A 26,876-nucleotide genomic window follows, 5' to 3' on the forward strand; every position below is an offset into this window, starting at 1 on the left:
TCTCCTCTCCCCATCCAACATCTACAGTTAAGGTTAACACGAAGTGTACAACACACCTCAGGAAACATAACCAAGAGCAGCAGTTGAAGCTGGTGGAAAAAATGCACACTCTAGAAGTGACAAGATGAGGTTGCAGCTTTGGGGGATAAGATGACACTCGCACACACACACACACAAGATCACCCTAATCTTTCTTCCAGAGGTCCTCCAGAGTTCCTAACAATACATGCTTTTTAATATAATAATTCCTCTAGTGCCCACCACAGAAAATACCCTACCCTCACGGCTTCTGTAACAGCTCGACATCTCCTGAGAGCAAGAAAGTGCTCTGCCCGCTACTGTACAGCATCACCTCACCTAATTCTTTACCTTAGCTCCCTGCATGGCAGGACAGTACCAGCACCTGTCCGCAGGCGGGAAAGGAAGCTAACGTGGTCTCAAGGGCAAGCTGTGACAAAGCTGCAAAGGTAACACGGACCTCCCAAGTCCAGTCTCCTCTCTCAGCTTTCAACCACAGATCTCCCCCCTGCCCACAACTTCCATCCTATCTAGCATCTGTCATGGTTTAACCCTAGTAGGCAGCTCAGCACCACCCAGCCACTCACTCACTCCCCACCCCTGTGGGATGGAGGAGAGCATCGGCAGGGTAAGAGTGAGAAAACTTGTGGGTTGAGATAAAGACAGTTTCATAGGTAAAGTTAAAGCTGCCTGTGCGAGCAAAGCAAAACAAAGAATTCATTCACTACTTCTCATTGGCAGGCAGTTTTTCAGCCACTTCCAGGAAAGCAGGGCTTCATCATACCTAATGGTTACTTGGAAAGACAAATGCCGTATCTCCAAATGTCCATCCCTTCTTCCTTCTTCCCTGCAGCTTTTATTGCTGAGCATGATGTCATACGGGATGGTCATTTGGAGTCAGCTGTCTGGCTGTGCCCCCCTGCCCCAGCTCCTTGGGCACCCCCCAGCCTACTTGCTGGCAGGGCAGTAGGAGAAATAGAAAAGGCCTTGACACTGTGCAAGCCCTGTTCAGCCATAACTAAATCACCCCTGTGGTGTTAACACTGTTTTCATCACAAATTCAAAACATAGCACCGAACAAGCTCCTGTGAAGAAAATGAACTAGTCAAATCCTCACATTTTAGAGCGTTAAGTAGGACTTGCCATAGTAGCATGGGAAAACTCTCAAAACCAGAAAGCTGGGGAATGCACCAGGCTGCTTTCTGAGCAGCCTATATTCAGTAGAATGCAGGAACTGAGCTCCCCATGGCTCTCCAGGAAAACCTCATCCTAAAATTTCCCCACAGAAATAGGTAACTAGGCTCAGGAGCTCACAAAAAGGGAAGTTTGTGACCAGCTTACTGAGGCAGAGGCTTGCAGGTCTCTCTGAAGGGCTTCAATCCTATTGTTTTGGTGCTGGACTGTGGCTACCAGTCTGGCATTTCCAATTTCAAGGCTTAAAAAGAAATACAGGTCTTACGAGGGAAATCCACCAGAGCACCAGTTCTGAAAGAACAGCGTGAAATAACAAAATCTAAGACAAAAGCATCCTTCAAAATCGTATATTAACTTGCTGTGATGCAACAAGGCTATGCTGTTGTTTTCACACCATCCCAGTAAGCGACAGACCTTGCTTCACTGTGTTAATCTCTTACCGTTGCACGCGTTCTTCCAGTTGTTTTCTAGTCGTATTACTCCCAGAAGATGCCAACAGGAGGTCCTGCAGTTTCTGGGTAGAAGCTATTACTTCCCTTTCCTTATTATCCAAGGCAGTCTTCAAGTCACGAACATGATGATTTTTAGTTGAGAACTCCAAGGCCTCTATACTTCAGTTTCAATAAGAATACTGCAAAAGGTGGTCCCCGCCTCAGAAAGTAGCTTACGATTCACTTGCAAGAAGGCTGCTTAAGGATGGCAAATTACAGCAGGGCCAAAGAAGGGGGGAAAAAAGATGCTGAGATGCTGCTTTGCAGATACAGTACAAACACACCACCTGCAAACCAGCTCTTCTTCTTGCTTAGTTCAATGCATGTGGTTCTGATACCTGTACTCTTAAAAGAAGCCCAAACCCTAACATCTGTTTCAAAGTTCCTTCATCCATGAAGGTGGCTCACATTGTTTTACACACTGTGCACCCAAAACAAAGACAATGACTTTCAGACATATTTAGCAAACTACAAATAAGGAACATCTGTTGTATACAAACAGAAGACTGTAAAGAAAGAGTGCAATATCTGGAACAGGGAAATAGTGGCTCAGAGCAGGGGTGAATTTTGAGAGAGAGCAAACCGCTCTGTTCGGACCTAGCCACCAGAAGGCTGCTCCTAGCGCACTGCCTTGCCCCTCCAGCTTGCGAGGAGCTCCCCAAAGGGCCAGCTGCGTTTATCACCAGGGGAGGGGAGGAAGAAGGGAAGAGAAAGGCCACTGCTGCAGTACTACCCCAGAGCCTGAACAAGAGCCTCTGCTGTGGCATTGAGGAGCAAGATTCTCTCTTACTTGCAGCAGAAACGAATTGGCTTTTTGATGATTCAAGTAACGCTATCTTGCACTCTGGAGGAGGAGGAGGCCACCTGGCTGAAGGTTTTACTGGCTTCATGAATTATGACAGGGGATCACTGTTAACTTCCTTAGATCTCTCTCCTACTGGCTCCCAGAATACTGTTTTGTCCTTTTTCACAATGAACAGGAAGAAACAGCCACCCACAGGTTTATTCCTATAGTGACAGGCTTTCCATACCTCAGCTTCGACCCTTTCCAATTCCTTTTGCAAGCGCAGGTTGTCTCTCTCCAGGGCACCGTGGTAGCGCATAGTATAAACTTCCAGAGAAGCTTCTGACATAGGCTGCTTTTTAAGAGGACTGGCAAGCTTCTGCTGCAGCTGTGCGACCCCGTCCTAAAGAAACGTGGTTACACGAGCACAAAGAATTCGATAAGAACATGAGAAGATGAGGTGTGCTTTTACTTCTTAGGTTACATAATTAGGTCAGTCTTCAGAGTGAATTTAAAGGTAAGAAATGTTGCCTGCCACCAGCAGGCACCTGCAAAACTGATGACCTCTCTCCATCTTTCTCAGCTGAGCGCCTCCACGGTGCCAGGGGGAAGCAGGGGAAACTTCAGTGCTTCTATGCTAGAGATGAAACTCAAAGGCCAGTTGCTAGGAGACCCAGGTCATTAGCTTGACCTGCCTTCGTCCCAGTCCTAAATGAACAGCTGACCAAGAGCACAAGTATTTCAAGGGCCCCCAGTTACAAATGTGTGGCGGGAGCAGCAGAAGACGTCAAAAGCCCAGAGGTAAATAAGCCCAAAAGCAAGCGAACCAAAGGGGACCCCACTGCGTCCCTCACAGAAAGTACCTCGAAATCCCCAGGAGATTCCGCATCTTCCTCTTGCTCTGCTCCTCCCACTGGCAGGGCACCTATAAAGGAGGCAAGAAGCGACACGCTGTGAGTGTTCATCTCACTCCGCTTTTTCCCATCATCCAAGCCCAGCATCCAAAAGATGAGGAACGGTTCTACTACAGGCCATAGTGATTTTCCTCATCGGCTCTTCCACAGTTAAGGATCCTACCTTCTCTGTCCTGAGCAAGTGCAGCCCTTGTAAAGGCAGCAGTCCTCACAGGGCAGGAGCTGCTGAGAAGTGCCTTGTCTGCTACACCACCTGCAGAAGAGTCTTCTGTGTTTTCACTCCCCGTGTTTTCTGCCAGTAGCTTACTAAGGATATATACGGAAAGAGAAGACATAGAGTTGGTAGAAACAACCACATCTTTGCATACACGCTTGACTAGGACAGCAACGGCCATTCCTCACCCAGCCTCTCCATTTTTGTTGCCAGCTGAGAAACAGTAACACCCCCACCCCCCACCTTACTCTTGCACTACTGTTCCATGATGAAAAATATCCACTGCAGGCTTGTTCATTCTCTAGATGCATATTGGCATCCGTGAAGCACTTCAGCCCTGCTGGCTACAATCTAAACTGATAAACAACCTCTCCATAGGGAGCACTACAAAAATTAACAAGCCCTCTGGCAGATTCACATCTAACTGCAAGGGTGCGATGTCCACAGGATGCTACATTAATGCTGCAACTATTCATGTCAAGCCAGCCTACAGTCTCCTCAAATGCAGTCCTGACTTGGAAGAACTTCAGAAATGTCGATGGTTAGTCTGAGGACTTGAGAGTTTAGACAGCTCCTAAGTATGATCAAGAGGCCAAAAAAGACTGCGGTTGCATTCTAAGCACTGCGTGTGTTAACTACATTGAATAGGCACTCTCTTCTAACAAACCTGAAAGAGAGTAAATTGGGGCTCCTGAGAGAGACCCCTTACAGGTTTGCTTTTTCACTGTGTCGTGGTTTAACCCCAGCCAGTAACTAAGCACCACGCAGCCGCTCGCTGGCTTCCCCCCTACTCAGTGGGATGGGGGAGAGAATCGGGGAAAACAAAAGTAATACTCACGGGTTGAGATAAGAACAGTTTAATAGAACAGAAAGGAAGAAAATAATAATAATGATAATAATAACAATAGAAAGATGACAACAATAATAATAAAATAATTGGACTATCCAAAACAAGCGATGCACGATGCAATTGCTCACCGCTCTCCGACCAATGCCCAGTTAGTTCCCGAGCAGCGATCCCCCCCAGGCCAACTCCCCCCAGTTTATATACCGGGCATGACGTCACATGGTATGGAATACCCCTTTGGCCAGTTTGGGTCAGCTGCCCTGGCTGTGTCCCCTCCCAGCTTCTTGTGCCCCTCCAGCCTTCTTGCTGGCTGAGCATGAGAAGTTGAAAAATCCTTGACTTAGTCTCAACACTACTGAGCAACAACTGAAAACATCAGTGTGTTACCAACATTCTTCTCATATTGAACCCAAAACATAACACTATACCAGCTACTAGGAAGAAAACGAACCCTATCCCAGCCAAAACCAGGACAAACCGACACATTAACTGACAACTCAGCCCCTCTCACGACAACATAAACCATATACCCAACGTGTCTACACACGCGAGCATAATCCACAGCCATGAAGGCAGAGTTCTCTCTATAACAGTAGCAGCACCATGCCAAAGAAGGTGGCTTGCATTTATATCCCCGGCAACTGTGGCAACCGTAAGAGCAATCCTAAAGCATCCAAAACGTGTCATGAAATAGATCCGCTTCTGCAGGCACTGCATTGCCATCATTTTAATCCCTGCTTGCTCCCAAAACAATGCTTTCCCCCTTTCCTACAAGCACAGCGAAAGCAAAGCCAAATACACGGAAGCGTTGGAGAATTCAGGTTGGAAGGCACCTCATGAGGTGTCCAGGCCAACCGCCTCCCCAAAGCAGACTGAGCTATGAGGTCAGACCATGCTGTTCAGGGGTCCTTCCACTCTGCTCTTCAAAGCCCCCACGGATGGAGGCTGCACAAACTCCCGGGGCAAGCTGTTCGACTGCTTGACCATCCTCAGGCCGAGTTTTCTCCTTACGCGCAGTTAAAACACCTTGTGTTTCACTTTATGCCCCTTGTCTCTCGGACAACGTTGCCTCTCTTTCTCCTAACGCTTCCATTCACAACACTTAAGCACCACCTATGCCGCCACTTAAAAAACCCTCTCCTGCAGAGCCGTGGTGCTGCTGAGCTAATGGCAAGTTTCCTGCCCAGTCTGGGTCTGGGTCTGTGTGTGGAGGGGGCACCACAGTCCGCTTTCTTGCAGTCTTTGGGGTGGAAAGGATGAGAGCAGCCAAACGCAGACCTGCTTTTACCAGTCACACAGGGAACTCCTTCCGTGTGGCTCCTTCTTTTTCAAAGCTCATTCCCACGCCTCTCATCAATCATACTTGCAGACGACTAAAGAGACCTATGTGCCATTTGACACATTTTGACAAATGTCTCACCTTTCACGCTGATTTTCAGTTCCTTTTTTGTGAAGAAACTCTACCGTCTCCTCATCATGTTTGGAGACAGCAAGATTAAGGGGGGTATATCCCTCCTGAAAGGACAAATAATCCCCGTTAGAAAGACCCAGACAAGTTCTGCACCTTTTCAAAAGAGCAGCTTTACCAAGTGCCAAGGTTACCCGGTTCTGAGCATTAATATTGGCATTATGCTCAAGTAACAGCCCTGCTACCGTTGTATTAGGAGATACGACAGCAAGGTGAAGGGCAGTGTTGCCGTCAGCATCTGCCAGGTTCAGGTCGGCACCATGCTGCAGCAAAATAGCCACACGTTTTTCTTGCTGGCACTGTACTGCCCGGGAACAACACACAAAAAAGGGAAGATTTCCAACATTTATGTTTCACTCTGTCACAACTCGGCCAGCTTCTGAATGCTGGGAAAGAAAAGCATCTTCCGAGATTAGCTAGCATATGCCCGTTCCACACCTATTACAACACGCACGTTACTACGTAGGTCCGTGTAAAGAATCCTGCCAGGCACCTCTCATTTAACGCACAGTTGGCAAGTCCCACTGACAAGAGCGTAACATATTCCGCATACCGTCATCAGTGGCGATCTCTTGAAATTGTCAGCAAGGTTCAGCTGGCAGTTCTCTTGTACCCAAAATCCAACGGCATCCACGTGCCCATTTGCACAAGCAACATGCAGAGGTGTCCTAAAAATTAAACATACGAGCTTAACATAGACAGACAACGAACGAACCAAAGCTCTGTTGCCGCTCAGCCCTGGGGATCCTGCAGCCCAGACTCTGCTCCTCCTGCTTTCCTGCACCGCTCACCCGCAGGGCAGAAGAGAACTGGTGCTGCCTGAGCAGCTGCAGAACGACCCCGCGGGGAGACCACTGCCAAGCAGCAGGTCGGCGGCAGGCACTTCCAACAGCACTCAAGCCAACCCGGCAGCTACGAGCAATGAAAAGCTCTGGAGCTCGCTCCCCCAGCTGACAGGGCAAATCTCACTTTTCAAGCAATTAGCTCGAATCTGATCCTACGCAAAACCTTGAGAGCGGGCACTTCTGCGGGGCACCCACAAGCTGCCAGGGGGGTTGATCGCACCACGCTGATGCTCCCGCTGGACCAGCAGGCTCTGCGCTGTAACGTGCTGCTGGTGCTTGAGAGAGGGTGCTTGAGAGAGGCCTGGCGGAACTTGGCTCAGAACCTCCCGCAGCAACGCCTGCCAGAAGCAGCCAAGGTGTCCGTCAGCGGCCCGCAGCCCCTCACCGCTTCTCCTGGTCTTGCCCCTCGATGCCACCTCTCTTCGGCTGCGACCGCCTCAGCTGGGCCAGGGCGCCGCGGGCAGCCGCGCGGTGCAGCCTGCCCGGGTCCTTCTGCCCGAGCTCGTAGGCACTGGTGGCAGCGGCTGGAGGGCAGGGCTGCCCAGAAGCGCTGCCGGAGGGCGACTGCTGGCGCTTCTTGCTGAAGAGCGCCATGACCCTCTGCATGCTGCAGCGCATACTGCAGCACATGCTGCAGCGCGGTCGTGGCCCCGCTGGGAGCCACCAGCAGCAGGAGGCGTAGACACATATTTAGCTAACGGTCGCAAGAGCATTCCAAATGCCTTTAGAAGACCTTGAACAGAATAAACAAGAAGACAAAAAAAGAAAGATGCCAATTAGAACAACACAGGTGTGCATTCCACGATAAAGGGAACTTGGCACAAAACCCCCCAATTTGGCAGTTTATCTCGACCAATTAGACTGAGACAAGTTTCGCATGTTTTAGTTGGTATAACCAATTATGTCCTATGTTTAGGCGCGTGTACAGAGTTAGTATAACCAATTATGTCTTATGTTTATGTGCATGTACAGTATTGATATAACCAATCATATTTTATGCTTGTGCGCGTGTACAGTGACTTTGCAGAATATGTGACTATAAATATGTGTGTGTTTTAGCAATAAAGGGTCGTCTGCTTTCAACTTTACAGGCGTCCGTCTATTTCAATCTCCTCAAATGGTGACCCCGACGGGACTGCGGGCCAAGAAAACGCTGGAATTGCTGGAAGTGCGTCCGGAGGAGACTCTAGCCGAACGATCGTCTAGCCAGCTGGACTGAGCGGACAACCTTCTCCCGGGAGATCAATCACCCTGCTCGTTTGGAAGTAAGGTGAGCGGCTAGAAGGATTAAAATGGGTGCCCAGATGGCTGCGGAAGAAGGGGCAATTGTACGAATGCTTTCGCATATCCTCTCCGTGAGAGGGATTAAGTACGATTCAAATACTTTACGTATGATGCTGAAGTGGCTTAAGGACCATGGTGCCCCCACTTCAAATGTAGAAGTCTTTGAGGTTAAAAATTGGGAAGAAATGGGAAAAGTAATTTGGGACTTTGTATCGCGTGGGGACGTGAAGGCTCAGAAAATCTCCGCTACGTGGAGATTGGTGCTGGAAACGTTGAAAGCCCTTAAGGCAGAAAAGGAGGTGGCTGCCGCTGTAAAAATTTCAATTGAAGATACCCCGGAAAAAAAGAAAAGTGTGTGTGGCGAGGTGGTAAATAATTCGGACAGTGATGAGGAACTAAAGAGCAAGGGAGATGTCATTAATGGAGGCAACGATCAACCTTTAAGTAACCTGCCTCTCGAGCAGAGACCTATCCCCTCTGCACCTCCCTATGAGGCAGATACATCCCCAGGAGAAGCTATAAAGAAGCGATGCAAGGACATAAATGATAAAATGTTAACCGAAGGTCTAAATCCTGTGGCTTTTCCAGTTACAGTCAGGCAGAATGCCCCAAACGTGTGGCAACCTTTCAATTGGGATTTAATAAAAGAAGTACGGAAAACAGTAACGGCTAATGGACTGTCTGCTCCATTTAGTCAGGCGTTATTGGAGAATATATTTTCTGGTCAAATTTTAACGGGCTTTGACTGTACACAATTGGCTACAATGATTTTAACCCTGACTCAGCGTCTACTATGGAAGGTGAAATGGGCAGAATTATGTGATTTAGCAGCACTAAGAAATTTGGACTGCCCAGAAGGAGATCCACGGTATATGATCACTACTGCACAAATGATGGGGACTGGTGACTTTGCAGATGTTAATAGGCAAGCAAGGCTACCGGTGGAAGCATTACAAGAATCAGCTTCCTTAGCTCTGAAGGCAATGTTAACCTTGCCTGAAGCTGGAAAGCCACAACAATCATTTACAAGTATAAAGCAGGGTAATACGGAACCTTATATGTCCTTTATTGATCATCTGCGAGATGCTATTGAAAAGCAAATAGATAATGCTGATGCCAAAGAAGCATTGATAATAACGTGGGGCCGAGGTTATGCTTGTGTCATCACAGAAAATGGGCTGAAGTGGATTCCAATTAAATGGACGAAACCTTACGCTGAGATTCATATGGAACACACTGACTGTAGTAAGCAGCATGACAGTGACACCGGTGATTGATCCACATCGTTTAACGCCGTGGGACAGTAAGAATGTTTGGGTGACACTGGCTAAAGCTATTAATCAAACCTCTTTTTGTGTGTCATCAGCATTACCTGAACAGTCTTTTATTCTTATGTATTTTATTAGGTATAATGTTGCTTTTGCCGTGTTTAATTAACTGTGTTCACAGGTTTTTGCAAAGGGCAATACAGCATGTTATTAATTGTCAAAAAACAAAACAGGGGGAATTGTAGACACATATTTAGCTAACGGTCGCAAGAGCATTCCAAATGCCTTTAGAAGACCTTGAACAGAATAAACAAGACGACAAAAAAAGAAAGATGCCAATTAGAACAACACAGGTGTGCATTCCACGATAAAGGGAACTTGGCACAAAACCCCTCAATTCGGCAGTTTATCTCGACCAATCAGACTGAGACAAGTTTCGCATGTTTTAGTTGGTATAACCAATTATGTCCTATGTTTAGGTGCGTGTACAGAGTTAGTATAACCAATTATATCTTATGTTTATGCGTGTGTACAGTGTTGATATAACCAATCATATTTTATGCTTCTGCGCGTGTACAGTGACTTTGCAGAATATGTGACTATAAATATGTGTGTGTTTTAGCAATAAAGGGTCGTCTGCTTTCAACTTCACAGGCGTCCGTCTATTTCAATCTCCTCAGGAGGCACCCGGCAGACTCTGCCAGGCCCTGGGTGAGGGCGAGGAGGAGGGCGAGTGAAGGGAGTAAACAGAACAAAGGGAATGCTTTTGTTAAAACACAGAACATGAGTGGAGCAAAATAATGCATCTACCTTAATAAGAAACATTTTGACAGTTCTGTCAAGCTCAAGAGTCAAAAGTAGTCAATCTGCCAGTCAGAAAAAATAGATATGGTTCTTAGTGTGAGTGCAAAATAAAACAACTGTGCATCAATAAACCATCAGGTAAGTGCAACGTGCTTGACATCCATTTAATAGAATTTATATTCAGGTAATAAAAAACCCCACGTTTTCACATCTGAACAATCTGAAGTATGGGAAACCACAGATGTGCTATGTAAACAAAATTATTTCCCGAGCCTTTGCCTAGCATTTTGTTCAAACCAGATAATTTTTGGTTAGAACATCGCGGTACTCCTGTATTGCCCTGCAAAGGGGATCCTGGTCAACATGGACATTTCCTGAAGATCCAGCAGATCCGGTTTCAAGTTCAGCAGTGGCTAGGGAGAACAGAGACAAGATTCCTGGTGTTACTTTTATAGTAGACAGAGCCAAGTAAGTCACTGTAAAAACATTATGGGTAACTGGAGAGATTACAATCCAGACAGATTTAAAAACTTCCAAAGGAACATAACAATGAAAGGGCTAGGCACAAAGGGAGAAACACATTTTTTCCACATGTGCTTATTAGTCAACAGTACTTCTAAAGCTAGTGAAAGACATTCCAGAGGCCTCACGCTGAACATCTTCAGGGAACTGCAAAGCAGTGACTCTGGAGGAACAACTGTGAAATGGGTGGAATTCCTCTTTGGACACCTGGCCTTACATTACAGCCCATGTTTTATGCTACCTATTACAAGCATTCCACTCACGTTTGCCTAAACGCTACTGAATGATCTTTTCCTAAAGGAAGGCTATCTTTTGTCACTGATTATATCTTCTTGCTTATCCAAAAAAGACCGCAACATATAAGCTACAAATACAAGCAATGAATAAGACACATGGCAAAAATCAAGAACTAACAGCAGAGAATGCGTATGGTATGGTTTAGTGCTGAATGCACTTGATGTACGTGGAAGGAGAAGTAACAGCTGAAGTCTACAAAAATCTTTTCCCAGGGCTTCTTTTACATTTGATATATGTGCTTGAGGATTAACTCTACCGAAAGGCGACTTCGGCTTAAGCCAAGTGTATCTGTGTGGGGGAAACGGGTTAGTTTTCTTTGTGCTTGGTTTTTTTCGGGCAACCGCATAACATTCTACCCAGTATGTTGGTAAGCAGGAAGTTTTCACATTCAAGTCTAAACTGGAAAGCTAGCAGGAAAAAACCCTGCGCTTAGCACAAGAACTTGACAGCTTTCAAGCCATTATTTTCAAGAGTTAGGAACAGTCATCTGTTTCCTTAAAAACAATCCTAACATAATGACACATTACCCTCTTCAAGTTCTTTAGTGATTTTTTCATCCAGTTCCCGCCGTACCTAGAATTATACAGAAAACGTACAGTTAATATTTTGCAAGTTACCTTTCTGTAACTTTAAACTTCTAAAACAATCTTAAAACCCCCACATAACATGTGATAAAAACTACAAATACCATCCCAAATACAGACATCTTGGTTTGGGGTTTGATTTTTAATGAAGAGACACTCTTGGTCAGCCAGGCTGTAGCAGTCTCATTGCTGAGCAACATTAACTGTAGTACAAAACAACCTGTAACTCACCAGCTGGATTATAACCGGGCATTTAAAAAATATACAGGAAAGAAGCACAGTGGTGTTATTACAATGAAGGTATGGCAAAAGTCTATCATCAAATACACGAGCAGAATGTCAGCTAAATGCTGAGATACGCACAAATGCCATCCATAGGGACAAATTCAGTTGAGGCTGGCTTCTGCAGCTTCATAAGGGAAGTGCAAGAGCAGCTGCTGCAGGATTGACATACACCATTGTATAGAAAAAAGCATGTGCCAATATTCTTCTTTTCTCCACTTTAAGATGGAAAATTGAAAGAGCTCCTGCAGATCACGCCAGGATTCTTCTTTATTGTTATTGCCAATACCACGACACACATAGAATATAAAAACACACGTGACTTTTTCTTGGAAACTTTGTACGAAGAAACAACAGCAGCAGCTACAGCTTCTACACAGCGAGAGCTGTGGGGTTTATTATGTAACCAAAATCAGCTTAAGGAGCACTTACTCCTTTCTCCCCTAGAAGGTGGTTATTGCTACCAATTAAGTTATTCTCACTTATGATTCTGACTTCAAAGTCTTCATAAGAAGAAGTCAGATCTTTTGAAGAGTCATAGTCCAAGCGCTATATGCTGTTGTTTATGTTTGATGATACTTGTGGCTCCTACATTTTTTCCATCAAGTCTGTGACACATAGAAGTGAATTTCAAAATAGATACCACACAGCTTCCAGGCCTATGAGGGCCACGAAGATGCTGAAGGGCTTGGACCACGTGAGCTATGTGGAGAGGCTGAGAGCTGTGACTGTTTCTTTACTGGAGCAGAGAAAGCTCAGGGAGACCTTATCTATGTATATAAATACTTGGTGGGGTGAGTAAAGAAGATGGAGCCAGACTCTTGTCAGTAGTGCCAAGTAAAAGAACAAGAGGAATGGGCACAAATCAAAATAGAGGAAATTTCATTTTAACATAAGGAAAGTTTGGTTTTTTTCCTTTTTAAACTGTAAGCGTGGTCACACCCTGGAACAAGTTGCCCAGAAAAGGTTGTGGAGTGTCCATCCGTGGAGATGTACAAAACCTAGCTGGACATAACCCTGAACAACCTGCTATGGCTGACCCTGCTTTGAGCAGGGGTGGGGCTGGACTAGATGATCTTCCGAGGCCCCTTCCACCCTCGCCCATCCTGTGATTCTCTGATTTTAGTACTGAATCCCTGGGGGAATAAGTCTTTATTTTATGAAATGAGCAACATACATACCACCACCACCACCACCACGAACTGAAACACTGTACTATGTACTCAACAGGCAAAAGCCTCAGGAAGGGAAGCAATCTGCATACCCTCGCAAGAGGAGCAGTAACAGGCAGTAACTCCAAAGGCCAAAGAAGTGGGGCCGTAAACCAGCAGAGGGGAGGGAAGGGCCCTCTCTCCAGGCCTACAGGGATAGCTGCGACCAAATTCACCAGCTCCTCCAGGAGAACCACCACTCAGTGGTACTTCCTTGGAATAGTCTGTGCCTTCACAGCTAGAAGAGGGGAGCACAGAGCTGGAAGAACAACAGAAAAGGCCCCCCCAAATCCCCAAACCTCTAATTGTTTTCAAGCAGGTACAAGCAGCAGCAAAATCCTGGGGAGAAGGGACCTCCTAACACATGAAATGAGACAGAGGTAACAGAAAAAAGCAGGAAAACTAATGCCTAGACCAAAAGACGACCCAAACCCAGGGCCTATCCTAAGCAAAGCAGCAGTAGTTGAGGCGTTAGAAGAAACCACTTTCCCTGGTTTCTGGAGCCCTCACCATGACCAGAAGGTCCACAGGACCCTCCACAACACGTGTGGATGAATCAAGAGAAGAAAAAACCTTGTTTTCCTCTTATTCATTCCAGTTCCATCTTTGTGAATCTCATCCATGCCCGAGGAAAGAGAAATAGGTGGAAATAAAGCCAACACACTGATTTCTGAATAGGGAATGAAGAGTCAGGCAAAATACACCTTTGAGGACTATAACTTGCCTCCACTGTTCTTCCCCCCAAGCCCCTGGAAAAGGCATCACAGCTGACTATCCCAAACCTCCTGAGCAGGTCATTCTCTTCTCACTGCACCTCTCTCCAGGCAGTAACATACTGGGTTCCCTTGCAGCAGTCACCTGCTCAAGAATTCTTTTTGAGAAAGCAGTGTTGACTTCTACTTACCCACATGGATTGTTTGAGCACAGAGTAAGTTGGATCCTGTAAGACTCCATGACATGATACTCAGACTCTAGCAACTCAACTTCAGAACAGTACTGGTACTCCAGACACAACCGCTGTTACTACCAAGAACTTTTTGAATATCAGAACTGGCAAGGAGGCTAAACCAGCCTGCTCCTGTAGTTTAAAGAAGTTCCATTGTAACAGATGAAATCCACGCACTGTCATCTTACTGTGGTAGTTAAACATCCGAAGCCGTAACATTACAAATACAGAAAGCATGAAAGTACTCTGCGGCAGTCATTCTTTCACTTGGACAAACTAGCAAGTTCAAAATATTTGCAGTATTAGGAAAATGTGAACGCATCAGTAAGTTTCAATCAAAACCTAACAGCATAAATAGACTAAACGTTTCCAGTACAAAATACCACCCAACATTAAACAATGCTGGCTACAAACCTTGTCATGTATCTCGCTGCAGAGAAGAGAGAGAACAACAGAGTTTTGATTAAGGAGCTGAAGAAGAAAGAAAAGCGGCCTTAAGTTCAAAGGTCTTCAGTGAGAAATAAGAACACGGCCTACACGTAAACAAAGCAAGTAAAAAAGCTAACAATGCAAAGACTGCTACAATACAAGAGTGCAGATGGAAAACGAAATCAGAAAAGGAACAGAAACTGAGAAATAGAGTAGGAAGCAGACGTTCCCTTTCTCACGTGATGTAGGAAAACTGGTTTCATAAATCCATTAATTCACACTGGTTGCAGCTAGCAGAGTTCACTATGATTTTCTATGTCAAGACACCCACATTCATTTTCACCAGCCTTTGGCACAGCTGTTAGGATTTAAGCTTCACATTTTTTAAACCTAACAACAAGACTCCAGTCCCAAAACCTCCTTGCAGCACTTGCAGCAGACATTCCTTGCAGCAGTTCCCAAATTAAGGCACACAGACCACTAACATCATATTTGTGTTTCACCTGCTTGATTCAACTTAGTTCTGGATGGTGACATGCCGATTCATGAGCAGTTTGGGAGTCAGTAGACCAGATCATAAAAGAAAAAAAGACCCCGTCAAAGATCTCTCTACTCCTGTAAAGAACAGGCAATACACATCCTTCTTATGACACAAGTCCTACTATGAAATAAGTTCACAATTCATGAAATAAATTCAGCCAACCTCCTTGCAGAACATAAGGGACTGCTAGTCGCTACAGTTACTGTTTGTAATTACATGCACAGAATTTTTCAAGTACTTGTAATTTATTCTTCATTACTGGAGCTCTAATAAAAATAAAACCAACCAAAAAACCCCCAAAGACATTTGCATGTGATTGGGATTTTACTGGTTAATGAGCCCGCGTCAATATCAACTTTGTATTTTTCAAGATACTTCTGCACTTCCATTTCAAGGTTATTAATTTCTGTAGCATATGTATTTGATAAGGGGGAAGGGGCTATGCTGGAATGGAACACTTTTCTTCTTCATGTTCTTTTTAAGAATAAACTTCTCATTTTTTGCTGAGCTTGCAACATGGCCATCTTCAAAGTGTAAGGCTATATGCATAATCACCTCATGTTAAGTAGTGGTTTAGAAAAACTGTGAAATCATCCAAGCCTTTAAACTCCAAATTCCTTAGTTATGTCTAAAAGAAGCAACTGTGTCCACTTGCCAGAGTAGCACTTCTTCCTCTTGTTTGCAATCAGCATCATTTACCAATGTTTTTTCCAACAGTTGCATGGACAAAGAATTAATAGCAGCATTTTGAGTAACAGCAGTGCAAAGTATTTTCACCTCCTTGCCCCTGAAGCTATTTCAAAGCTTTTGCACAAACCAAATTTACATAAACATCCTCCTCTTAAGAACGAGATGTCCTGTACTTCAAATAGCCTTTCTCACCTTGAGGAAGCTACTGCCAGAAACACTAAATCTGCACAGCGAGCTTTGACTGAAAAAAGAAGTGCAAGATGACCACCTGAGGCATACTGCAATTTAAGCTCCTTAACTCCCTGTCATTACGAGCTTTAGTGGCAGGAGCCTTCGTAATCTCCAGCCAAAAAAGCACTGCTCAGCTTGAATTTAAAGGCAAGACAATTCTGTAGGAGGGAACCAGGTTACTGGAAAAAATTTGAGGCATAACTGAAGCAAACAGTGAAGAAAAGGCTTAGAGTCAGAGAAACTCTTCTGTCTTTAAATAATCTGGTGAACAGGCAGAGTACTAAGCAGCACAACCTGCAAAGCACTTCAAAATAGACTAAAACTGTCATCTCTGCATTCTTTCCTCATGTTCCATCTTGTCTCCTGAATGGCACAGGACTCCTGCAGAAATGACAGCACAGACTGTGCATCTGGTATTTTTGCATTTGGAAACTGATGGAGATTCATCACCCATTATTTTATGCAGAGGGATACATGCGGTTTTCCCCTTTTGTTACTTCCTGACTTAAAGCCCTGTTTTCCAGTTCAATCCTCTTCTTGTAGACGCACGAGTCAGGAATTCTGTCCTTTCAGCTCCTCAGAGATACAGTATGGCTTCAAACACTGTTAATGACATACTGCACCCAGCTGAGGAAACTGAAACCAGCAGTGCTAAGTGAAATACCCACTTAGATGCATGTCCTCTAGCAACTACTGCACCTCTGAGAGCCCTGTTTCTTTTTTCTGAAGCACTCTGAAAGAGAAGATCACGTTTTCAGACTTTGCTGAATACATTGAACATTGAGTGACCTGGGGCTACAGACAGTGCCATTACAATTACTCCCAGTTGTTCCCTAACTGGTGATTACAGGAAGAAATATCATGAAAGGACATGCAGCTGCATTTAGTAACAGAGAGGATAAATTCACACTGATAATTCCGAGTCCCAGAGACCAGCCTTCTGCTTTGATTGAGGGAAAACAGGCATGCTGGGAATTCCAGCTTTTTCTTAAGACAGCCTGGTAGAAATGGTAAGAAATGGGAAAGTTCTCTGAGGATTTAGCCATAGTTTTACTCCCCTTCATTCAAGGAAGAAAACTTTAGAATTTAATACTATATTAGAATTAGAAGCTAATCACGAGAAGACAAACTGTGTCTAGCAAGAGCAAATTATCCTCAGCTCCTCTCTTGACATGAACTAAAAGTCTCTGTAGGTTGTAAACAAGATCAGAGGGGACTTCAGGGGATTAAGTCCTACTAACAAAACTGCACTAGGATGGAGACATTTAGGTATATAAGAAAGCCCCCAAACTAACAAAACCAAACCTCACCTCACATCAGTAACTGGAGACTGGGGAAATGTCATACGTAATCGTTCTTCAACTTCCTTGAGAGTCTGCTCAAGGCTGACGGGTAATTTTTGTTCTGTTTTTTTTTTAAACCTTAAAAGCAAAGCCTCAGAAAACAGTACCAAAACTTAAAAGTATTCCCCAGCACAGCAATCCATCACAAAATGAGAGACGTATGCTCTGAAAAGAAACTTTATGGGTGCTGTTGAAGTCGGGACACTGAGTGAGAACAGTATCGCCATCCTCAGATCTAATGCACACTTTTCTTGGAATTAGCTCAAATGTTTGTCACAAGTATATTTGGAAACCATTTTTCACAAGACGTTGAAGCAGCCTATATAATGATTTGAAATACATATCTGCATATATTAGCAACGGTATAAAAACCCATGAGCTGTGAAGTAGCCTTTTAAAATATTTAATCTCTGGAATATACTTAAGGGAAGCTAGTAAACCAGTAAAGGTATCTATCCTGACAGTGACAAAAACTTTGAGATGCCCAGAGACTTCCAATTTCTTCTGGAAAATTAAGATGGAAAGGACTACTTGAAGAATGTTGCTGTAATTCAGTTAAGAAGCACTGAGTACTCCCACTTTCTCCCCCTTGACTGTCTTTTCTTCCTGTTTCTTCTTCTTCAACAAAGGCACAACTGTTAACCCTTTTCTTTTAAACTAGGGCAGTGTTTCTCCTAGAAGTCTGATGGTTTCCTCCTTTGCCTTTTTCTTCTTTTAACATCTTGCTCCCACCTCTCTGTCCGTTCTTTTCCTCACTTGTTCCCTGCTCCCTTCCCCTCTTGTTCCCTCATCCTGGCCTTCTCCTTATTTCACTTTTGCAGTGGGTCCCTGAATTTTGCCTCCTTTCTACTGCTTGCCTGCTGAATAGCCCCTGCAGATGGTACAGTACCAATTGCCTCCCGAGTTCTTTCCCTAATGTATGGCCACCCTCTGACCTGAAAAACACATTCACCGTGATACAGAATCGTTCATCTTAACTGCCACTGCTACGCATTACCTACACTGCTTTGTCCGTTTTTGTTTTGTTGGGTTTGGGCTTTTTTTTTTTTTTTTTCCCCTTAAACCAGGTGCAGTATGTAGTCACATTGTTTACAGGGATTCTTTCCAAGGTGGGTGGGACCACTGAACTGAGATGGACTTAAAAAAAGTGAATGAATACTTCTCACATTCATTCAGCACCAGAATGCATGAGGGACAGAACACCGACTGAACACAGAAGCTTGTCCATGCCTCAATCCTATGCTAGGTGGGAAACTGATTACAACTATTGACATCTGGTTTCCAAGTCTCACAATATAATGTTCACCATTCTGTGAGGGATGTGCTATCACACTGACTGCTAATTACAGGGCATACTTTGACCAGAAGTATTGCAGAGGTTGCAGCATTGATGCAAAATTAGAAAGCTGTGAAGACTTCCTGAAGAGTAGTTAATTTTACCTGTTCATGTAATAACACATAGCAGGAGCTACAAAAACAAATGCCTCCTACACATAGTATATACCCCACACTGAAGTATAAAGTGAGAAATTAGGCGATCCCGTTCATATCATCCTATTTTTGAAGCACCCCTTTATTGCTATTCATGTACTAAAACAAGTTGCAGTGAAGAAACCGTGAGAATGAAGATCAGTCAGGAAGGAAAAGGCGTCTCAAACAAAGAAGTCTGATGGGATTTTGCATTCCAAGTTAGCCATTTTAAACAGGTCATACATACTATACATTAAAATTTAATGAAGAGCTTAGCTGGGAACTTCCTATGCCACAGTATTCTTTATCACAGTTTCTCTTGTAAAAGAATGTAGTTACACAGCTCATTATTTAGATTTCAGAATTTTGGGGGTTTTGAGCACTCTTGGAAAATTTGTACAACCCTGATGACCAAAAGTCTTCACCCCTACCACATATACTTGTGTACTGTTTTGATGATGAGCAATTGTTTGGGCATATTAGACCACAGAGTTTGGAACTATAAATGGATTCTAACTTCAGGCTGAAAAGCAAAAACTTGCTTACGGATACTCTTGAGCAGTAGTTGAGAACAGTATTTCAAAATTCTTACCTTAGCCACATAGGCTTCAACCCTGTTTCTTGACGATAATGCGTTCCCGGTTTGGCTTAGGAAGCTTCCTCCTAGACTTCGACTTCCGTTCAGTGCCAAATGGTTGCCAAGATGTCCCACTTCAGTTGCATACAGAACTGGACTTGCAGCCAGACCTCCACTGACAATGCTGCTTGCGATGAAAGGTCTGCTTCTGTGGCGCTCCTGAAGGAGCTTAGCATTGGCTTCTGCTAGTCTCTCATCAGCTCTGAAACATTCAGAAGCATACGAAGAATTATCTTTGGTAATGACACTTTTGCAAAGTCACCCCCCAGGTCTTTGACTATTCTTCGACTTCTGAAAGTGGAAGGGATTAAGAGCCTTTAAAACAAGAATATAATTTGATCGGAAGTCTTGGCGCAGAGCCTATTTCTAGGAAGTCACACTACCTGCAAGCAGCAGCAAGAGTTACCAACACTTATGACTTCTCAGCATTAGGGCTTCAAAACAATCCGTGAATACCATGTGTGTGCACAGCTTCTTCTGAAAGGTACTTCACCTGCATAAGAACTCTGGACTACCCTTCCTTTCCCAAGGAAAGCTCAAACCTCAGACATGCTGCTAAAATGGAAGCCAAAAAAAATTTTTTTTTTTTTTTTTTGATTCCCAGAATCAAATTCTGTTCTCTGAAGTGCCTATCCTTATTCAAGCAATAAAGGACATGAAATTTATCTTTTCTGCCACACACAGAGTACCCTATTAATGCCATGATCAGTGGTGTTACTGCTGGAACACTAAAGAGAAATGAAGACAGTTGTAATGAAGGGAAAGGGTCTTAAGCTACTTTCCTTGGAAATATGCCTTCTTATGCCTACATACACAATGCTACCAGATGCAGAAGAGGGATTTTAGGAGGAAAATGCATGAGGAAAAAGTAGCATCTTATTAGCACTCCAAAAAAGCATAAGCTTACCTTTCCAGTTTATTTGCTAGGCATCTTCTTATTTTTACTTCCTCCAGGTACAGCTCTTTGTACCTTTCCACTTCTGCCTGCATGGATTCTTTTTGAAGAATACTGTCTTGTTCCGTATTTTTTATTCTGTCCAATGCACGTTCAAGATCTCCAATTCTGTCTTTTAGCTGGTTTCTCAGTGAAGCGAGATGACTGGCTCTGATTTGTTCTAATCTGTCCTGGGAGGCTGCCTGCGTCTGAAGCAGATAACGCACTTTCAACCACTGCAGAGAAGAAGAGAACTCTCCCTGCCAGTCAATTGCACGTACCCAATTTCAAGGGGCCCAGCTTCACTCGGTGAGGCAACTGTGCCTCCTCACTACCATCAGCAATCAAGGCAGAACCCTGGAACTACCACATTAAATAGTTCTTCAGAAAGAGCCCCCCTCTTAGCACTACTGTTCATCAAAGCTACTAATGAGAGAACACCATCTCTGTAGGACAGCGCATATAGAAAAGGATTCCTCAAAGAAATTATAAGGATCCCTCATCTCCACCCCCCACCCCGCAACTGTGGTGACTTCTTTTCTGAGTACTTTTCCCCGTACAGTGGCAAAGGAAGACCTGTATGCCTGGCCATGACAACTGGAAGTTACAACACCCATTCAAGGATGAACAGGACCAGCGGACAGTGATAACCTCCCCCCCCCCGCCCCCCCCAAGAACCGCAAAACGGAAATCTACCTTGGGCAAGCTTTAGATTCAGGGACCTGCAGGCACATTACACACACACGAAAGCACTCTTGCCCAACCATATTCTCTTCTCCCACTGCCCTTTACGAAAGACAGAAGCACAGCACTAACAGACAGAATCAGGCACCAAAATTAAAATACTAAAAAAATGACAACCACAACAAAACTATGTAATAGAGACTACAGACACATGTGAGAAATTCACTTACCTGCAAAACCAGATTGACTTCTTGTAGCTTTTGTCTTATCTCGTCCGGCTCGTTCTTCCATCTCTCTTTTATATTGTTCTAGTTGGCTGCGATCCACCATGTTAGTCTCCAAATGATGTTTGAGGTTAGCCACCTCTTCTTTCAGCTGGCATTTGCTCTCCTCCAGTTTTTCATGGTTCCCACGCATGGTGGACAACTCTTCTCGCAAACCCTGATTTTGTGCTTCTAGCTGCATGCATTTTTTAGACTCTATCTCCAGCTGCTGGGAAAGTTCACCAACCTGTAGAAAGCAAAAAAAAAAAAAGAACCCCCAAAACCGGGGAACTCAGATCTACAATTACTCAGTTCTGTGAAAATCAGTAAAGGGGTTGGCCATCGAGGCTGTACTTACCATCTGCTGACTCAGTATTAAAACCAAAGTGAAACCAGTCTCTTCTTTTAAAACAGGAACAGCTTTCACAACATTCCTGATAGGATGGGAGCCTGAGGAATCCTTTCTCAGTTCTTCTGCAGTAGGTATCAAGAGGACCGAGAGGTGCCAAACTAGCAGCATTTCACACATAGGGCTAAGTGGAAAAGCACTAAGGCTATTCTTCCATGAGGTGCTCATATGCTCACGGGAAATCACACACACCCATACCTAGCCACCTTCTGGTTTCATCAGAAACAACACGTGCCATGCTTTAGAGGAAAGTTTACATGCTGTCAACACAATCAAAGCTTCATTACAGAACTGACAAGACAAGAAACAGATGCTCTTTTTTTTCCATTACACTGAAAGATTTGTAAATAGTGGTTCAGAACACAGCTTTTACAGCGGTGGTGGAGGAAGACATATTCTCTTTAGGTCGAAGCCGCAGTTTGTTTTCAAAAATTTGCAGGAAATATCAGACTTTCAGTAAGTCCCAACGGTCAACTACAGCTCTATCCTCCTCTTCCCCCCTCCAGAAACATACATTTTCTGTGCCTGTTGAAGATAAAACATAATACCCTGTCTTTTTTTTAATAAAAGTGGAGGAAACCAGCATACTAAACACTTGAAAGAGTCTCTAGCAAAGTAGAAACTTTAGACTTATCTAAAACCGCCTAAATGTAACGGCCTTCCCTGTCATTCGAAACAACTCTCCAACAGAAACACAAACCCACTACTGACTTCTGGACTAAAAAGGAGCCACTGCAAAGGCAGTTGACTCATTCTACAATGCCTTCCAAATACGAACGTAGCTCTGAAACATGGCTGCTCTAGCAACAAATCTGAGCAATGCGCGGAGAAGTAGATAAAATGTTATGTGCTACTGAACAGCCAGAGCAACCTCAAAAGCACTTCTGGGAAATCTATTTCTGGGTGCCCATGACAAGGGAAAGATGGCCCGAGACAGCTACTAGCGAGCAATAAGTTACAGAATTTTTTCTGCATCGCCTCAACTGCATCGCGCCCTGGGAAACAACGACACCGTTTAGAAAAGCAAAACCTGAACTGCCTTCTGCTCAACTCCTGCCTAAGACAGAGCTCAAGGGGTGACCTCGGGCAAAGCCAACTTCATACAGTTGCTCCCAGTAATGGTGGTGTTAATTCCCTCTCTTCCAGAGAAGGAATTCATCTGTAAGACCTAGAAGACGCTGCCATGGCCTCAAGCTGCAGCCAGGCCTGTGCCGAGCCTTACTGCTCTCAGCCCTGAACCTCACCCATGGACGTGACATCCTGGTAGGACTGCAGTCCCTATGGACTGGCCTGGCAATCTGCACTCTTGGCTGACCCTGCTTGCTGTCACCAGACCTATTCTGCTCTTCTTGGTGAGGGCCTGTGGGACTGCCCATGAGCTCATGGACCCTGCCAGCCTTGCTGCAACTCTCGGCTCACCCTTGATGTGCCTTTGCAGATAGCGCTCTGCACATTCATTTTTACGCATGATGACAACTACAGCAGTGGTTATCATCATCTACTACTGCAACAACAGAAACAACATCAAGAAGACAATGGATAATCATCCATACCAAAAATGTATAGGAAAAGGGCAATACAGGTCTCGAAAGAAAAAAAAAAAAACAAAAACCAAGAAACCAAAACCCAACAAAAGAAAATCACCAAGAACCCCCAAACAAACCAGAGCTCACCTTTGTTCTTAATCTACCAACTTCATTGACCATTTCAGAGCAGTTGTTCTTCATTTCTCTCTGTAAACTAAGCTGGGACTCCATCCTTCTCTCCTCATATATGCTTAGTTTTCTCATAGATCTGCTCAGAGGCCTCTTCAACCTGCACAGCAAATGAGTCAAGAAAACAACGAAGCAAAGGAACAACCAGCCTTTTTCACACACTCTTACGTAAACAGCGCAGACATGGCTTGCTTCATCTTGAACATGCTTTACACACCAGCAATTACTGAGAAAAAACAGCATTACTGTGCCACGAACCCCTTGAAAGGTCCAAATTTCACCTGAAAAGAGGAATAAAAGACTTCCTTCCCCCCCCCAGGAGAACTGCAGGGCAACCTGCATTTGCAGTTCTTTTGGCAGCTGTTGAAAACTATAGGCTCATTGCGCAGAAGCACCTTGCAAGAACTAACACGAGGCTTGAATTTTCTCACAAACAGTTACATACACCTGTTTTTACATTGAAGTTCAATAAAGCTTGACTTCTACTCAGGGATACCTCTTCACCATGCTAAAAAGCCATACCTCTTACAGTCTTTCTGCAGTTTGAAGTTTATTCTCAGTTCTTTGCACAGACACACTTCGTCTCTGCATATCCCCTCTACCAGCTTCTTCACTTGCCGTCCTTGACTGTCACGCTTTCAAAATAGAAAAGATACATGACACACACAGTATGGGAACAATATCTACGTGCAGTATGTGCATTTGACATTCTCCACAGAGAAGCTGCAGTACGTCTCTATCTGTTGCTTCCTGCGTGACCCCCACATGACAAGATACTCAGTGCCTGAATGGCAGGGATAACAGAAAAACCTGGCTGTAAGAACTCGACAAAAAGGTAGACGCAGTTCTCCGGGATATTGGCTAGGCATGCAGAGAATTTACTGGGCTCACCTGTTCCAGGAGTTCAGCCTTTTCTCTGTCAAGCTGAGCAACACGCTCTTCAAGGTGGGATCTTGACTTCAAGTGCTCTTCCCACATGCTGTGGGAGTCCTCTGATGTCAGAGGCAGCACATTCTGCTTTTGCATCTGTGAAAGCAACAGCGGCAAAAGAAGAAACTAAGGTGACTGGAAAGACAGCACTGCAGTAGAAAGCAGTAACTTAAATGGAAACAGGTCTAAGCTCTCCTCTCCCCATCCAACATCTACAGTTAAGGTTAACATGAAGTGTACAACACACCTCAGGAAACGTAACCAAGAGCAGCAGTTGAAGCTGGTGGAAAGAATGCACACTCTAGAAGTGACAAGATGAGGTTGCAGCTTTGGGGGATAAGATGACACGCGCACACATACACACAAGATCACCCTAATCTTTCTTCCAGAGGTCCTCCAGAGTTCCTAACAATACATGCTTTTTAATATAATAATTCCTCTAGTGCCCACCACAGAAAATACCCTACCCTCACTGCCTCTGTAACAGCTCTACATCTCCTGAGAGCGAGAAAGTGCTCTGCCCGCTACTGTACAGCATCGCCTCACCTAATTCTTTACCTTAGCTCCCTGCATGGCAGGACAGTACCAGCACCTGTTCGCAGGCGGGAAAGGAAGCTAACGTGGTCTCAAGGGCAAGCTGTGACAAAGCTGCAAAGGTAACACGGACCTCCCAAGTCCAGTCTCCTCTCTCAGCTTTCAACCACAGATCTCCCCCCTGCCCACAACTTCCATCCTATCTAGCATCTGTCATGGTTTAACCCTAGTAGGCAGCTCAGCACCACCCAGCCACTCACTCACTCCCCACCCCTGTGGGATGGAGGAGAGCATCGGCAGGGTAAGAGTGAGAAAACTTGTGGGTTGAGATAAAGACAGTTTCATGGGTAAAGTTAAAGCTGCCTGTGCGAGCAAAGCAAAACAAAGAATTCATTCACTACTTCTCATTGGCAGGCAGTTTTTCAGCCACTTCCAGGAAAGCAGGGCTTCATCATACCTAATGGTTACTTGGAAAGACAAATGCCGTATCTCCAAATGTCCATCCCTTCTTCCTTCTTCCCTGCAGCTTTTATTGCTGAGCATGATGTCATACGGGATGGTCATTTGGAGTCAGCTGTGCCCCCCTGCCCCAGCTCCTTGGGCACCCCCCAGCCTACTTGCTGGCAGGGCAGTACGAGAAATAGAAAAGGCCTTGACACTGTGCAAGCCCTGCTCAGCCATAACTAAGTCACCCCTGTGGTGTTAACACTGTTTTCATCACAAATTCAAAACATAGCACCGAACAAGCTCCTATGAAGAAAATGAACTAGTGTCAAATCCTCACATTTTAGAGCATTAAGTGGGACTTGCCATAGTAGCATGGGAAAACTCTCAAAACCAGAAAGCTGGGGAATGGACCAGGCTGCTTTCTGAGCAGCCTATATTCAGTATTTGCATCCACTTGTTTGCTCCTCCATTGAAAAAAACGAATTAAAAAGTTCATCCTTCTCCTAAAGTGACTTCACAACTCCCTCATAAGGAAATTTAAGATGATTTCTATTTCAGAACTCCGAGGCCTCTATACTTCAGTTTTCGTAAGAACACTGCAAAAGGTGGTCCCCGCCTCAGAAAAGTAGCTTACGATTCACTTGCAAGAAGGCTGCTTAAGGATGGCAAATTACAGCAGGGACAAAGAAGGGGGAAAAAATTGAATCAAGCAAAAAAATATATACGCAGAATAAGTTAGAACAGCATTCAGAATTGAAAACATATTACCTAGTGGCGGGGGGGGGGGGGAGGAAGCATAGACAGCATAAAAAAAGCCCAAATGCAGCAGTCCAGTATTTCTACTGTTCTTCTGAAATCAGTCAACCTGCTTGGCCAAACCAGATGCAATCAGCTACAGACACATCAGTGTATTTTGCAAAGCACCTTAGCAATTACAAACCTTTGTCCAGGTAAGGACATAGTGTCCTCATGTCAAAGACATGGACGCCAAGTTTAGAAAACAGTGCAATGCATTCACACATCATTATATCTATCCTGTTGAAGTTTTTTCTAGGGTTTTAGGACAACATTCGCTCCTACTTTCATCAGCCACCTTTAGATTTATTCATACAGTTACAGACGTTATATACCTTAGTTTTAACCTTTTCCAGTTCCTTTTGCAAGCGCAGCTTGTCTTCCTCCAGGTCACTGCAGTAGCGCATGGTAACTTCAAGTGAAGCTTCTGACATAGATTGCTTTTTAAGAGCATCGGCAAGCTCCTGCTGCAGCTGTCTGACCATGCCCTAATGAAGCAGTTAAATGAGCATGAACAAAGTTGTAAGAATGTGAAATATCCCTTTACTTCAACTTATTTGATTATACAATTAGACCTTGATTGACTGAACTCAAAGACATGAGATTCTGCCTGCCACCAGCAGGCATCTGCACAGATAATGGCCTCTCTTTATCTTTCTCAGCTGAGCACCTCCAAACTATCGGCAGCTGTTCATGAGGATTTCTGTTTCCTAATACAGCAAAAAGGCTCAAGTATTATTCTTCTTGGAACAATACACGAGCACATGCTCCAATCATATATTTTTTTCTGACAAAATCCAAAGCAATCTGTTGCAATGGAAGAGCCACAGTTTGACTGCAGACACTACTCT

The 26,876-nt window shown here is 44.5% G+C and overlaps 1 protein-coding gene across 1 annotated transcript in view; it reads right to left on the reverse strand.

Annotated features, from left to right (window-relative positions):
- LOC128143588 (ankyrin repeat domain-containing protein 26-like) overlaps positions 1–26,876 on the reverse strand; it is a 110,121-nt gene that overhangs the window by 36,913 nt on the left and 46,332 nt on the right. Inside the window, 1 exon segment of the mRNA XM_052790948.1 lies at positions 26,361–26,513. Within this exon segment, the coding sequence (XP_052646908.1) occupies positions 26,361–26,513 (153 nt within the window).

Source organism: Harpia harpyja, chromosome 6 (genome assembly GCF_026419915.1).
Source record: "Harpia harpyja isolate bHarHar1 chromosome 6, bHarHar1 primary haplotype, whole genome shotgun sequence".
Classification (NCBI taxonomy): domain Eukaryota; kingdom Metazoa; phylum Chordata; class Aves; order Accipitriformes; family Accipitridae; genus Harpia; species Harpia harpyja.